At 56.5% G+C, this 14,967-nt stretch overlaps 4 protein-coding genes across 8 annotated transcripts in view; 2 read left to right on the top strand and 2 right to left on the bottom strand.

Moving 5' to 3' along the window:
- The window catches only part of LOC122384453 (cysteine desulfurase, mitochondrial-like), a 39,507-nt gene that overhangs the window by 20,595 nt on the left and 3,945 nt on the right, over positions 1–14,967 (bottom strand). The window contains exons 1-8 of one of the 4 annotated variants that reach the window (XM_043371856.1): positions 7,786–7,902; positions 5,424–5,550; positions 4,931–5,016; positions 4,311–4,427; positions 3,737–3,874; positions 3,214–3,406; positions 2,723–2,857; positions 1,460–1,617 (exon numbers count right to left, since the gene is read on the bottom strand). In XM_043371856.1, coding sequence (XP_043227791.1) covers positions 1,460–1,617; positions 2,723–2,857; positions 3,214–3,406; positions 3,737–3,874; positions 4,311–4,427; positions 4,931–5,016; positions 5,424–5,526 — 930 coding nt within the window. In that variant the 5' untranslated portion in view covers positions 5,527–5,550; positions 7,786–7,902. The other 3 variants (XM_043371865.1, XM_043371847.1, XM_043371873.1) reach the window with 3 other exon arrangements.
- Positions 5,536–11,828, bottom strand: LOC122385144. The gene is made up of 3 exons (XM_043373196.1): positions 11,791–11,828; positions 10,881–11,499; positions 5,536–5,550 (listed from the first exon to the last, which is right to left on the bottom strand). Exons 1-3 carry the CDS (start codon positions 11,826–11,828, stop codon positions 5,536–5,538), a joined length of 672 nt encoding a protein of 223 aa, XP_043229131.1.
- Positions 7,878–14,967, top strand: part of LOC122384487 (transmembrane protein 70 homolog, mitochondrial-like) — a 21,609-nt gene continuing 14,519 nt past the window's right edge. Inside the window, exon 1 of one of the 2 annotated variants that reach the window (XM_043371936.1) lies at positions 7,878–8,060. The gene's annotated coding sequence lies outside the window, so the exon portion shown is untranslated. The remainder of the gene's footprint in view (positions 8,061–14,967) is intronic. The other variant, XM_043371943.1, reaches the window with a different exon arrangement.
- On the top strand, positions 11,827–13,592 carry LOC122385137 (uncharacterized protein K02A2.6-like). Its single transcript, XM_043373182.1, has 2 exons — positions 11,827–13,284; positions 13,554–13,592. Exons 1-2 carry the CDS (start codon positions 11,827–11,829, stop codon positions 13,590–13,592), a joined length of 1,497 nt encoding a protein of 498 aa, XP_043229117.1.

Below are 14,967 nucleotides of genomic sequence, written 5' to 3'. Positions count from 1 at the left end.
GAATTTTCATTTGCTGACATAGAGGCTACAGTTCGCACTGCCATATTAAAGGCTGATCTCTACCGGTACATGTTTCTGTTTCTCTTCCTCTACCTATTTGTCCGTCCGTGTGTCACAGCCTTACATACGTCTGACCACCCAAGCCAACGAGTGGGCACCGGTTCCGGCCGCAAAGACAGCATCATACCTAGCCGGTTCCGGCCGCAGGGACAGCATCATAACCGGTTTCAACAACCACAGGGGTAACATCACGTCCGGCACCGCAACAGGGGAACAGATGCCCAGCTCCGGCGGCGGAACAGCATCATATCCGGTTCCGCTTCCTTTGACGCTCCTTCCAGCAACCCGTGGCATTCCGGGACTTACAACCCATTGCGAGTTAGCTAGTTTAAGTGAACTAATCAGATATTCTGTAAAAGAGCTTTAAGATTTAATATCCTGCTAACATACTTCGCCTTGTAGCCATTTTTCCATTGTTCAAAATGGACCTCGCAGTGGCCTCGAATCATATAACTCCACCACATCGATGAGGGTGCGAATCTAGCACATTCTTAGAGAGCAGCGTAAATTCTGCAGCTGTATGCGACGGTGAACTCTAGGTGAATCGTCGCGACCTGGACCGCCAGTTCTCGAACCGGTGTGTGGTCGATAGCGGCTCCAGTCGGTCAGTAACCCGGCCTTATCTACCGCTGAATTGACGCACTCTGAATTCGACGGCGTCGGCGCAGTCTCTCATGGCTGGGCAGGGGAAGGGAGGGGCTTGGCTGGACAGGGCAGGAGAGGGGAGGGGCTGGGCTGGACAGGACAGGAGGGGGAGGGGCTTGGCTGGACAGGGCAGGAGAGGGGAGGGGCTGGGCTGGACAGGGCAGGAGAAGGGAGGGGCTGGGCTGGACAGGGCAGGAGAAAGCGCAGGGGATGGAAGTGGCAGGGCAGGGCAGCGACGGGCAGGGCAGGGCAGGGTAGGGTAGGGTAGGGGGAGGGTATTCTACGACGGCCGGAAATTTCAGCTCAATTCCTGCCCAGTCCGTATCAGCTGAATATCGACTTTCATAGCAGTATTATTGGCGGAAGTGACATCAAGTTCCATCACTGCAGCGCGGGGAGGTACACTGACCTCATGGTCTAGATATGACCTGTGGGGCTGACCTATGGGGACACAAGTCACTGATGGCCACTGAGAAAGTTCGCAGCACAGCCACTGTAAACTGCTGTGCAAAGACGGCCGACCGACCCACACCAGACGTAAGGAAGACGCGAGCTTCACTTTAGTGTGCGAGTCACAGTCGTGGGACGGGCAGACAGACGGCTGGCGCGGCCGGGGCTGGGGGACAGCAGGCCGCTCGGAGGAGCCGCTAACTAAAGTGAGACGGCAGCGAAAAGACCGATGAAAGGACAGCTGGCGCGGGTCGAGCGGGGACCAGGGACCGCGGGGGGGGGGGGCGGCCGCCCAGCCTCTCACCTCCATCTCCTGTTTGGCCAGCTCACAGGCAGCGCCCAGACCCACCACCAGCGGCGTGGGCACGGTCCCTGAACGCATACCGCGCTCCTGACCGCCGCCAGACTGGATCGCCTCCAGACGGACGCGCGGACGGCGCCGCACGTACAGGGCGCCCACACCTGGCGGAGGGTGGAGGGATGATCAGCGGATGGTCAATGGATGGTTAACGGACGGTCAATGGACGGTCAGCAGACGGTCAACGGACGGTCAATGGATGGTCAATGGATGGTCAACAGAGGCACACAGACTAACGGACAAGCTAACTCAGAAACGTATACAACACAAGCAGACAAAAAATAAACAAAGGATACCAAGAGATGTGAACACAATGGAGTCGAAAAACGTTGGCACTGTAACAATGCGAATCAAACCCAACTTGAGCAGTTTGGCGTCTTGTTATCGATCATGATATGAATGATAACGCGATTTGGGTGCAGACGGCCATTAACAGCCAATACTGGACAACAGATCTGGGGAGCGTACGGTATGAGACACCCTAATCAGTAACAGGGCCCACCTATTAGCTTGATTTGGGGCGCGAATAGAGGGAGCGGAGGATGGCCAGCACGAGGAGGGAGGGAGGGGCAGAGGGGTGGGAGGAGACCCGAGTCGTGGCGCGGTTGACGACCCGGGTCCAGGGAGAGGGGACCGGGCTTCGGCCGAGGCGAGATAAGACACGCACAGTACACAGGCCGCAAAACAGGTCAGGCAGTCCAAGGCGCGCGCTCAGAGGCGGCGGACAGTGCGGAAGGGTGGAAACGAAGCGACAGGCTGTGGAAAACGATCGTACCGCGTATACTGCAGTGAGAAAGTAGCAAAATTCAGACACTGATAGTCAGGGGAAGGAGAACCACGCAGTTGCACGTGCTCTGGAAGTGGTGCAACATTAGTTAGAGGTGCGCACCGGTCAGATTCGGGTTCAGCGGTCATTTTTGTCCCAGAAACCACCCTTTGCTAAGCTCTACCCAATTTTGCGTTATTCGGCCCAAAAATTGGGCCTCCTTCCCCTGACTATGATGTAGACAACGACAACGCCAGAGCTATCACGAAAACGCTTCTTATTACCAGCCCAACAAGCGAACGTAGTCCAAAGCATCACCAGGTTTCCCTAACCTAAACCACAGCTAGATTCCGTTCACCAACAGCGCCGCTCTGAGACCAGCCTAAGTGAGTAGAGTACCCACCAGACTCACTCGGTCACCCGACATCCCCGACATGACGCACCTTTGGGGCCGTAAATCTTGTGGCCGCTGATGGACATCAGATCGATGTTCATGTCGTTCACGTCGACCGGGATCTTTCCGACGGCCTGGGCAGCGTCCGTGTGGAAGAAGACTTTGTGCTCGCGACAGATGCGGCCTGTAGAGTGCAGAAGGGGTGAGCGAACCAGGCCACACAGAGTGTCAGTCGTGATTCGTGGCGATTGACGACTGACGAAGGCGCACACAACGGCGGGACATACTACTGGTTTATTTGTTTGTTTGTTTGTTTGTTTGTTTGTTTGTTTGTTTGGGGTCTCTTGACACGTCGACGGCGGGGTCATTGAGCGCCTAACAGAGACCGATGGTACAGAGATGTGAAAACAGCAGGACAGACTGGCGTACTACTGTTATATTAGGATATACCATTGTCATTGACTATATTATTACTAATGTATGTAATAATGTCTATGGTGGTAGACAGCACATTGAAGAGACAGACACGTCGTGTCGTACCGATGTCCTCGACCGGCTGCCGGACGCCGATCTCGTTGTTAACAGTCATCACGGAGCAGAGGACGGTCTGCGGCGTGATGGCCCGCTCCAGCTGCGACAGCTCCACCAGCCCGTTCGACTGCACGGGCAGGTAGGTGACGCGAAAACCCTCCATCTCCAGGTGTCGACACGAGTCCAGTACACACTTGTGCTCCTGGTCGGGGACACAGGGGGGTCATGGAGGGTGGGTACGGGCACGTCACGGGGATGTGCCACGTGTCAGCACATAAGATGGCATCATACGGAAGAATGAAAGAGGGGAGGTACCCATATGACAGCTGGGGACTTATTCATTTCACAAGGGATGTGGCCATTGCGCAAAAACACTGCAGTCGTATCCTAGTGAAAACCAAAACATCACGTCACCCAAACACTTGCATCGCAAAAGGGGAAATACCCAGCTCACCAAGGAGAGATACCGAGCCCGCAACCGGACATCCTCAAATCAACCACGCAGCATGAAACACTGCAAGGTGTAAATTACCGTCTGAGTGGTGATGACGTGGTTCTTCTTGGAGCGGTAGAACTTGGCGACGCCCTTGACGGCGATGTTGTTAGACTCGGTGGCGCCGGAGGTGAAGATGATCTCCTTCGGGTCGGCTCCCACCAGGTCGGCCACCATCTACCGCGCGAGCAGAGGAAAATCGTAACTTAAAGGCGACATACTCAAATAACTGCCGGTGAATCTCATGACCTCTGACGACCAAACCGTTTACCTGAGGCGAAAAATAAACTAAAATGCTTCCGACATAGTTTATGCATTTCACGAGCTTTCTAAGTAAACGAGGTCAGTATGGAGGATACGTTAGCCCTCCAGTCACTATCGCAGTAATTTGGCACCACAAATAACACTGAGTCACGCGAGTCCTTAACCGCGGAGCCGACGGCACTGGACCAGTTCAAACAGAACTGTCGAAAACCGAGGCTGGCCGAGCGTGACTGTTGTAACAGCGGTGACGGTGTCATACACTGGCCCGGCGTGACTGTTCAAACAGCGGTGACGGCGCACAACCGGCGGCCGGCCGGGCGAGTCGGCGAGCAGGACGCATAACACTCACCGCGCGGGCCTTCTCCACGGCGGCCTCACTCTCCCAGCCGTAGGCGTGCGTCCGCGAGTGAGGGTTGCCATAGCAACCAGTCAAATAGGGCAACATGGCGTCCATCACTCGTGGGTCCTGGAAAAAACAGACACAATGCACAATTAATGAACTAATGCAGCAACCAGAGGAGAACAAATAAAGCAGAGGCAAAGTAAGCATCTAATGATCACGGCCCAAGAGTCCCAGAGAACCTGCATGAGACAATGGCTGGTGCAGAATTGTGGTATAGTGTCTCTGGCTCACCGGGCTGATCCATGTGCCCCATTATGTGGATGAGGCACAATGGGGTCATCCTGGACGAGGCCGTCAACTTAGAATGCACACAAACGGCACACACTTTTTACCGTAACTTTGTTAAAACCTCTGTTACCTATATCTATCTGAGAACCTACATCCCGTCGTTTTACGACCTCCTGCTCAAAAATTGGTCCATTGTGGAATGTGGAGTTTCACGTCTATTTTATCACGTCTATTATTTCACGTCAGAACCGGCAACGCATGGTTAATTGATATCTCGGCTATGTGGGATTGTTACGTAACACAGCGCCCAGCGCCCCTTGAATCAGCGCCCCCCGTACCATCGGTGTCGTCGATTGGGCATCCAGATACAAAGGTCGCAGCTCCAGCTCATCGGGCTTCTTTGCAGCTGCACTTTTAGCGGGACCTGTAACAGAAAACAAAAATCAATATTAAAATTGGGTTAGACGATACATGAGCAATGATTCATCTGTCAATCAGTCTGTAATGAGATAAATTAAACATATTTTAGATAGAAAAATGGTAGGAGCAAAGACACAGGAAATGTTCAACTGAAAACTCTGAGGTCAGTATAGCCCCACAAAACACAACATTGCCCACTAAAGGAACTAAACACCTAAGATTAATTACTGAATGACTTTCATCATACACTTATTTCTATGAGACAAAGTATGCTTTATATCTTTCCTAGATATCTGAGACAGACTCTAAGGACTAACAATAACTATCATTAATAAAAACCGCATTTAACAGTGCACACATAGTCCCTTTATTTCATCACAACATCCACAAATACCAGCTACTGCTACTCACTGAAGGCAGAAATGCAGATAGCCCTGCTTTTTGCTTCTCCCAGGGATTTCCGGGTCGCCTGGTTCAGCAGCAGTCGTCGGACATGCCCAATTAGTAGAGCCATCTTTCACTCTCAAATACAGTTGTTCTGAAATGACAGAAATGTCGACCACAGTGTAAAAGAAGCATGCAGCAATACCCTACATCTATCAGAAATTAGAGGCCACTTAAGGGAAATATACCACTTTAAATATAGGATTTAGAACTGGGATAGCAGTTTTGTAGCATGTGCTGAAACTAGCACAATTGCATTTACTGCTCTATGATCACCCTAAGAAAAAAATTCTGGTTCCGAAATCAGAGCCTTATGCAGGAATGCAGTGCGTGGGAGCAATGCAGTTTCTCCCACACATGATCTCAATTTGAACTGCTCAACAGAAGCAATATCAATTACCACTGGAGGTAAGCTGTACCACTTATTGAAGACTCTCACACCAGTCACCAAATTGAAATGATTGCCTATTTGGTCTCGTGTTGGCTCTGGATTCCTAGCCATATACACGGAAGTATGACGCCTGCTTTACAACTAACTTTATTTCTGCAAGTGGCCTCAAGCATGATTTCTTATCAAATATGTCATAGGTGACTACCATAACTGATAACATCATGATCAAGGCAGCTGCTCAGCAAAATCTACTAGAGCCAATGAAGAGATATTGATGCTTGGTAATTCTACCACAAAGAACATATTTTTTTACAACACATCCAAGGCTGTACCAAAATCCAGACTGGAAAACATCCATACACTACGCCGGACGCCCGTGAGACCCTCTTGCGCCTAAATTCGGCGCAAGCGATTTTGCGCCGAAATTTCTGCGTGATTTGCGCGAAAAATTAGGTGCCTATTTGTGCGAAAATTGAGCTCTTTTTCATATAAAGCAATCTACTGATCAAGGCTATATCAACAAGACAGTGTTTCAGGGCCTTGTATGTTCTCCCGTGTTTGAGCGTCCGAATGAGTTTTTTATTTCCACGTAAACCCAATACCTAGGCGGGAGCCAGCGAGGGCCGGGCAGCGGAGCAGCACGTGCTCCGGCACATCAGCCTCTTCTCGGCTCACGGTGCAAAGCGCCGCAACCGCCGCTGGGCACCGCTTGTCTGGGCACTGCAAGTGCTGGCACGCGGCGGAGTGGAGACAGCCGATTCGCTGCCGTACTGGAGCGAGCGGCTCCGGTGGCCCGCCCTCATCTGGTGCACCAAAATGGCATCCTCTCGGTCCTCTCCGGGGATAGGGAGCGGCGGCGTGCTCCCGAGGAGTGGCTTGAATAGTGATTCTAAGCAGTTGTCGCGCCACTGATGCGAGGCCGCACAATAAGAACCGCCCTGGTCAGCGATCGGGCGTTTGAGGGCAGGGCGGCCGCCTGTTTTGCCAGGTCGTCTGCGCTCTCATTCCCCTCGATACTGCAGTGGGCAGGAAACCACTGCTATTGCTTAACGACGCTTTGCGACATTCAACAAGGTTTTCCGTACCTATCTCTATGCCGAAGGTTGATGTCTGACCTGGGCGGCCGTTCCTCGGCTGAGTAGACTCAGGGCGACTCGCCAGTTCGAGCACGGGACGACCGGGGCGGGGACATCTCGTCCCGCAACCTCTCCAGAGCTGCCCACGGGGCGAATCTGCTGCTAGATTGACCAGCGTATCGCATAAATTTGGTGACCATCTTTCGCCAAAAGATTCTGCGACCGCACTGCGCCAAAAAATTTGTCCGCTGTCATGCGCTGGATTCGGCGCATGGCTGCAAAGTTACGCCGAACATGCGCTGAAATTTTCGGCGCAATCCCACCACTACGCCGGACATATTCGGCATGACGTGTATTTTTTCCAGTCTGGACCAAAATGAGACAAAGGATCCTGAGGAGCTCCTTATCTTTCATTTTGATAAAATACCTACCCAAAAATACCAAGACTCACACGACTGAACTGTGATAGGTAATTAAAACAAATGGTAGGGTCATTGGGACCCTCAAAAATGCAGAGGTCTTACCTATCCGCAACAATTCACCTTACCTTTGAATTATTCACCCGGCACACGATGCAACGCAAGGTATATAAAAACACTTGCAACGCCACGATGCAAATGTTTCGAAAAACAGCTCCTAACTAATCACATGAAGATAATGTGAGAATTATAGCCTGTTTCGAATAAGAGTGTTACGTAACTTCCTGGATTTTGATTCGACAAAAATAGCAGTTTCAGCTTCTGATTGCTTGGAAAGAGCACAAAGCTGCTTGCACTATCAGTTTATCAGTTATTTGAACACAAATTTCACTTTCGATTGCTGCAGCGAAACCTGCGCACTTCTGACAAAATAAAAATTTCACCTTTTTTTCATAGGCCGCTGGGTAAAGGCCGGGCTCCACTACGCGTTTTTTTACGCGCGTTTTATCCGAGACATCGGTTTTTGCGTGAAATCGCCTTGGTGAAATCGGTTTTGCAATTTGTCGGTTTTTGCGTGATATCGTTTTTTGCTTGTCATCCTGAAGCACGTGACATTATTGTTGTCATTAAACCCAGGCTCCACTACGCGGAAAATCACACTTTGTTTATTTTGAGCCTATAAAGAAGGTGTTTTGCAAGTAGGAACATTTAATAAAAAGTAAGCCAAACTTTTATAAAATAGTGTCTTGCACATGTTGCTAGCCTTGCACCTATGATAAACTTGCTTAAATACATAACTTGTTCACTGGCGGTCGCAGCCGCTCGCAAAAGGGGGGGCCAAAGTCACACTCGCGGGACATAACATTTATCAGTCACCGGGGGGGGGGGGGGGGATCGGCTAATTTTTTACGTCCACGAGGCGCCGCGCAGTTGGCATTACTTATGCTTCATCCACCTCATTCTTGCGTGAAATCTTTAAGCTCAATTTAAGGCAAAAGCACCAGTTCCACTTCCCGTCCCACGGTGTTTCCACCGGTCGGGCCACTGCACCATGGCGACGGATCGGTGTAGCATATACTGGAAGGTCGGGCACGCGGATTCATGACCTTACCACAATAAAACAATTCGGAAAAGTACGGATACCTCTTGCTTTGAACATGCATGTGAAACCCAGAGATCATTTTCAGACTATGACATTTACCCATATAGTTCTTTGGCGGCGGGAGAGAATAGGTACACCGACCTCTGGAGACCCCCGGCCCCACAGCTTCTTGGTTTTCAAAATTGGCATCTGAGGGCCGCGCACGACTCGCGCGGGGCCTCGCAACGGCTCTATTGGGGCTCACTCAACCTGCCTTATAGTCCTACTGCTAAAAAGACTTGCCCTGAGCCCTAAGGACTTCACCAGTCTCTGCCAGCCCCAGGACCCACACCGGCTCATGGGGTCCCGACGTCGAAATATGAGGGAATCTGCGCGGGACCATCAGGACGTAAAGTAATCTCGATCAAGACCAACGTACGGCTGTGCAGGAGTCTGCGTGAGCCCTGTGATCTTCAGAAGCCCACCCATGTATGTTTTCACTTAGAGGCCAGTTTAGGGCCCTCAGAGACCAGTACAGGGCCTGCAAACTGCAAAGGCCAGTAGTTTGAGACCATCAGAGACCGAGTTGGGGTCTCGGAGGCTTATGTGGGTCCTACTCATTACAGGCCAACATGGGGCCCTCAGAGGTCAGCGTGGGGCCCTAAAAGACCGGAATGAGCCGTCGTTGGAACCTAGAGGCCAGCAGAGGGCCCTCAAAGGCCAAGATGAGCCCTCCTCAGAGACCAATGCAGGCCCTTAGAGGCCAGCATCGGGTCTTCAGCAGCCAATGCGGGGCCCTCATTGGCACCTAAATGTTCGTCTTGGGACACCAGAGACAGCAATAAGGCCACTAGAGACCGGTGTGAGACCCTCAGACGCCGGTTGGGGCCCCTGAGGCCGGTAAGGGGTCCTCATAGGTCAGATGTGGGGCCTCAGAGGTCGATGTGGGCTCTTAGCGGTCAACGTGGGCGCTTGACCGCCACTGAAGTTCCCTCAGAGGTCATTGTTGGACGCTCAAAGACCGGTGTGGGCGTGTTTTTTAGCCTCGTGACGATCGAATCAGGGCCAGGGTCCCATACACCTATGGGGGCCCATCGGTTGCTTGAGGGGGGGGGGGCAAATGATATGATGGCCCCTTTATGTGCCTTGGGAGGGCATGGCCCTGATGCCCCCCGCGACCGCCACTGTGTACACATTACATACAGGCCTCTGAAATTACATACTAGCTAATGCAAACTCTACGCAGGCCCCGGAGATCCCACGCTAATCCTTAAGAAACCAAGCCGGCATACGGCGTCACCACCGGGCTTCTGAGGTGCACAGCACCGACCCAAGAGGTCTTACTTTAGTGTCTTAGAGCCACGCTCCTTTGGCATGGCCCACCCGCCACTGCCGAAGAGGTCTCATGCCAGCCATTGCTGGGCCTACGAGAGCCTCAAGTAAACCCACGCTGATATTCCATGTAAGATGCGGCCATACTCGTGAACCGGTGCCAGCGACGCTGACCGCCAAATTGACAGAATACGAAACTGAGCCCACTCATGAGTGAAATTTACGTCCTTTGATGGCGCAACAAAGAAAATGAAACATACAAAAAGCTTTTCTAGGACTTTTGTTCGATCTGAAAGGTGGGGCCAAAAGATAGTATGGCCCCACCTTTCAGCACCAAAGGGGGGGCCATGGCCCCCGTGGCCCCCCCCTGGGACCGCCAGTGAACTTGTTTCATAGCTAGCCACTGGTGGCTGAAGAGGGCAAGGGATTTTTTATTCTTAACATTCCGCCTACTGTGGTGTGGTGCCCTCGGAGAGCCGGCGAAGTCTTCAGATGTCGTAGTCGGAGAGGGAGAGGCTTTGGAGAGTCAAACGGGATTCGCCACTGTCATCCCTCGTACTGGGTAGATGTCCCAGCCGGTTGGGCCGTGTCCCCCGTGCACTCTCCTCCACCCCTATGATCGATACCCTCCTCAAGGTGGACGCTGGCCCGTCCCAGTGGTGCCCGTAGGGCTAAACCGCGCCGTAGGAGGTATAGGCGTATATTTAAACGAGTGAGGCTCGTGTCGATCAAAGAGACCAGTTGAACAACGGAACTGAACAGTTTGGCTTTACATTGTTGAGCCACGGAGAACATTGGTAGTAACGGTGAAAGTAAAAGTGACATCTGTGTGTAGCGGCGCAAGTAGAGCTTCGCGGTCTGCCGCCAGGGGCAGACTGAGCAAGCGAGGTGGCGCAGCTGTCGCTACACCACCCTCCCCCCAGACACGTCGCTGTGGAACGCGACGTGGAGAAAACGCGCTGGTGGGCGCACAACACGGCCGGATCGTGTCGTGCGGAGACACGGTCGTAGCGGTGGCGGCGGGGGCGGCGGCGGGGGCGGCGGCGGTGGCGGCTCAGGGCGAAGCGGCGGCAGGAGGAGCCGCGGCCCAGCGGCCGGCACCGCCGAGTTCGAAGGTCGGCTGACGGGGCCGCAGTCGGCCGCCGCGGCCGGGGCGTCAGGCGGCTCTACGAAGGCCGGCTTGACGCGGTCGATGGACACTGTTTCCTCGCGGCCGTTTCGCAAGATGCGCACAGTTTTGTCACCGCACTGCTGCACTCGGTACGGCCCGTCGTACGGGCACGCCAGCGAGGGTCGCGCCTCTCGTCGAACGAACACATGAGACGCGTCCCGGAGTGTCTGCGGCACGAAGCTCGGCCGGTGAGTGGCCGAGGCGCGCGGCACCACTGGCGTCAGGTCCCGCATGTAGCGGCGGAGCTCAGTGGCGTACGAGGCTGGGTCCGTGACGGCGGCGGTCGGCGCGTCGCCGAGGAACTCGGCCGGCAGGCGGAGTGGCTGGCCGTACACCAGTTCCGCGGCTGTGCAGTCCAGGTCCGTCTTGACGGCTGAACGGACGCCGAGTAACACCAGCGGGAGCGAGCGGGTCCAGCGTTCGTTCCCGTGGGCCCGGAGGGCTGCCTTCAGCTGGCGATGCACCCGCTCGACGAGTCCGTTTGCTTGCGGGTGGTAGCTGGTGGTCCGGTGGCGGGTGCAGCCGAGGATGGCAGACAGTTCTTGCCAGAGGTGCGACTCGAACTGCGAACCTCTGTCGGTGGTGACACGTGTCGGCACGCCGAAGCGTGCGATCCAGCCGGACACGAATGCATTGGCGACGGTGGGTGTTATAACGTGAGCTCTTTATTCACAACCAAAGCCGCATTGCGTTAAACTCCCTAGAGCGCCAAACACCGATCGCTACTACCACAACCGCGCTCCGCGCGGGCCGGCGGCCGACTGCTCTCGAACCCCGCGTCTGCGCGCCGGCGCCGCCAATGGCGTCGCCAGGCCCCCAGGCAGGGGGGAGCAACTGGCGTTGCGGATGAACCGTCTCCCGTACGGGATCAGCACCTGTGGAGCGCAGTTCCAGGCGATCATGGACCAGGTGCTGGATGGTCTTCCAGGAGTCGTCTGTTACCTGGACGACGTGCTGATCGGCGCCGACAGTGACCGTGAGCTGATGGACAGGCTGGACCGGGTGCTGGAGCGGCTGAAGGACAACGGCGTCCGCCTCAAGAAAGAGAAGTGCCAGTTCGGAGTCCGAGAAGTGGTGTATCTCGGTTGGCGACTGTCTGAGGCGGGTCTGCGCCCGGTGCAAGAGAAGACGGCGGCCGTCACAGCAGCACCTGACCCTCGGAACGTGCAGGAGCTGCGATCTCTGATCGGGTCAGTCAGCTATTATCAGCGGCTGCTGCCCAACCTGTCTACCGTGCTAGCGCCGCTCTACGCGCTACTGAAGACGGGCGTCAAATGGGCATGGACGGCGGAGTGCGCCGCGGCAGTGCGCCGTGTGAAGGACATGCTGTCCACGGCGCCGGTCCTGATGCGGTACGACCCCGTGCTGCCGCTGCGGCTCGTCACGGACGCCAGTGCGACAGGAGTCGGAGCGGCTCTGATGCAAGTGACGCCCGAGGGGCTCGAGAGGCCGGTACAGTACGCCTCCCGAACGCTCACTCCGACGGAGAGGAAGTACGCCCAAGTGGAGAGGGAAGCCGCAGCCGTCTCGTTCGGAGTGCGGCGGTTCCACCAGTTCCTGTTTGGTCGGCCGTTCACCCTGGTGGTCGACAACAGGACGCTCTCCAGGATCCTAAACCCGGACCGTGAGCTGCCATCTCTGGCGGCGGCTCGCATGCAAAGGTATGCGCTGCAGCTCGCGGCGTATCAGTACAAGATCGAGCTGCGCCGGACGGAGGACATGAGGCTGGCGGACACGATGTCCCGTCTGTCGGTGCCGGACGAGGCGGAGAACCGGCTGTCGGCAGAAGAGGAGGCGGCGTACGGCGGAGGCGGCGTAATGTTCATCGCCGAGCAGGGGCCGTGTCTGACCGCGCAGCAGATAGCAGTGGCCACGCGCCGAGACCCGGCGCTCGCCCGCGCTCTGGCGGCGGTGCGATCGGGCTGGCCGGCGGTGGTGGACCCGGACCTGGCTCCCTTCAAGAATCGCCGAGAGGAGCTGACGACTGAGGCCGACTGTCTGCTCTGGGGCGGCCGAGTCGTCATCCCGAGCAACCTGCGCGACACCGTCAAGCGGGAGCTGCATGAGGGTCACTTCGGCTGCACTCGCATGAAGCAGCTGGCGAGGCGCTTTGTGTGGTGGCCGGGACTCGATGCTGAGCTGGAGGCGCTGGCTCGCGGGTGTCAGGCGTGCGTCTCAAAGCGAGCTGAGCCGCCGCAGGCGACACGGCACCCGTGGGAGCCGACGGACGGCCCGTGGCAGCGGGTGCATGCCGATTTTGCCGGACCTCTGAAGGGCACCTGGTTCCTGGTGATGGTGGATAGTTTCTCCAAGTGGGCTGAAATGATCCCAATGAAGACGACCACGTCCGAGCGGACCGTAGCGGTGATGAGGACGGTTTTTGCTCGTCTCGGACTACCACTGGTGCTGGTAACGGACAATGGCCCACAGTTCACGAGCCAGGAATTCGCCCAGTTCGCCAGCTATAACGGGATCCGACATGTCAGAGTGGCGCCCCATCACCCATCGTCTAATGGGATGGCGGAGCGAGCGGTCGGCTCGCTAAAAAACTCACTGAAGGCGACTCTGGCAGCAGACGACAGCGGAGGCATGGAACTGGCGCTCGCCCGAGTTCTGATGGCGTACAGAGTGACGCCCCACGCCGCGACCGCACGGACTCCCGCTGAGATGCTGTTCGGGCGGAACCTCCGCACTCGTATGAACCTCATGGTTCCGAGCGCCGAGACAGCTCTGCAGGCGGCTCGGGACCGGCAGCGTGAGACGGCCGGCGGACGGAGCAGGGAATTCGCCGTGGGAGCTACAGTGTGGGCCCGCTCGTATGACGGTCGTCAGAAGTGGGTCCGCGGCACGGTGGTCGCCCGCCCCGGTCCCGTGTCGTATGAAGTGGACGTGGGACACGTGATCTGGTCGCGCCACGTTGACCAGCTGTTGGCGGCGGCGGCGGACCCAGGGAACAGCGTCGGCGGTGACGTCAGAGCGGCCACCGGCGGTAGTGTCCGAGCGGCGACCAGTGGTGACGTCAGAGCGACGACCGGCGGTGACGTCAGAGCGACGACCGGCGGTGACGTCAGAGCGACGACCGGCGGTGACGTCAGAGCGACGACCGGCGGTGACGTCAGAGCGACGACCGGCGGTGACCGGGCTGGTGGCGCCGGCGGCAGCGCCGGGCGCCCTGTCGGAGACGATCGCGCCAATGGCCTCGGTGACGGCAGCCGCGCCGGCGTCGCCGGTCAGGCCTGTGACCGGGGAGCAGTCGGCCTCGGCCGTGCCGGTGATCTCGGCGGCGGCGGGGATGCCGGTGACCCCGGTGGCTACGGCCGTGCTGGTGACCCCGGCGGCGGCGGTAGTGCCGGTGACCTCAGCGGCGGCGGTGATGCCGTCAGCAGCGGCGGTAGTGCCGGTGACCTCGGCGGCGGCGGTGATACCGGTGACCTCAGCGGCTACAGTCACACCGGCGGTGGCGGTGACGGCGGCGGCAGGGGCGGCGGGGACACTGAGGGCCCCTCGCAACGCCGTTCCGCTCGGCGCCGGAGGTGCCCGAGGCGACTGATCGCCGAGGTTTAAAATGTGTTTGTTTCCACGTTCCGACGCGTAATGTGTTTGTTTCCACGTTCCGACGCGTAATGTGTTTGTTTCCACGTTCCGGTTTAAAATGTGTTCCGTTTTAAGGGCGGCAGGTCAAAGTGAATGTGTTCCGTTTTAAGGGCGGCAGGGTGTGGTGTCGCGAGCTGCTCCCCCCCTGCCCCGGGGCCTGGCGACGCCAGTTGCTCCCCCCTGCCTGGGGGCCTGGCGACGCCAGGCCCCGGGGCAGGGGGGGAGCAGCTCGCGACACCACAGTGGGCGTCTTGATGTCAGGGAGAGGGATAGCCTCCACCCAGCGGGTGAAACGGTCCACGCAGGTGAGGAGGAAGGTCTGACCTTCGCTGGGCGGCAGCGGGCCTACCAGGTCGATGTGAATTTCCTCGAAGCGACCGGAGGGAGGCGTCCATGTTGCTACCGGAGCGCGGGTGTGCCGGTGGACCTTGGAGCGCTGACAGGCGA

Source organism: Amphibalanus amphitrite, unplaced genomic scaffold (assembly GCF_019059575.1).
Source record: "Amphibalanus amphitrite isolate SeventyFive unplaced genomic scaffold, NRLGWU_Aamphi_draft 000014F_arrow, whole genome shotgun sequence".
Lineage (NCBI taxonomy): Eukaryota > Metazoa > Arthropoda > Thecostraca > Balanomorpha > Balanidae > Amphibalanus > Amphibalanus amphitrite.
Note: the sequence above shows the minus strand (reverse complement) of the source record. Positions and strands in the feature narration are given on the sequence as shown.

Bases quoted from the DNA above. Each gene is read 5' to 3' on its own strand.
- LOC122385137 (XM_043373182.1), top strand. From the start codon at position 11,827: ATGGACCAGGTGCTGGATGGTCTTCCAGGAGTCGTCTGTTACCTGGAC. The intron at 13,285-13,553 runs GTAGCGGTGATG...GATGGCGTACAG, and splicing joins CGACCACGTCCGAGCGGACC to AGTGACGCCCCACGCCGCGA.
- LOC122385144 (XM_043373196.1), bottom strand. From the start codon at position 11,828: ATGATCGCCTGGAACTGCGCTCCACAGGTGCTGATCCC. The intron at 11,500-11,790 runs GTACGGGAGACG...CACCACCGACAG, and splicing joins GCTCCACAGGTGCTGATCCC to AGGTTCGCAGTTCGAGTCGC.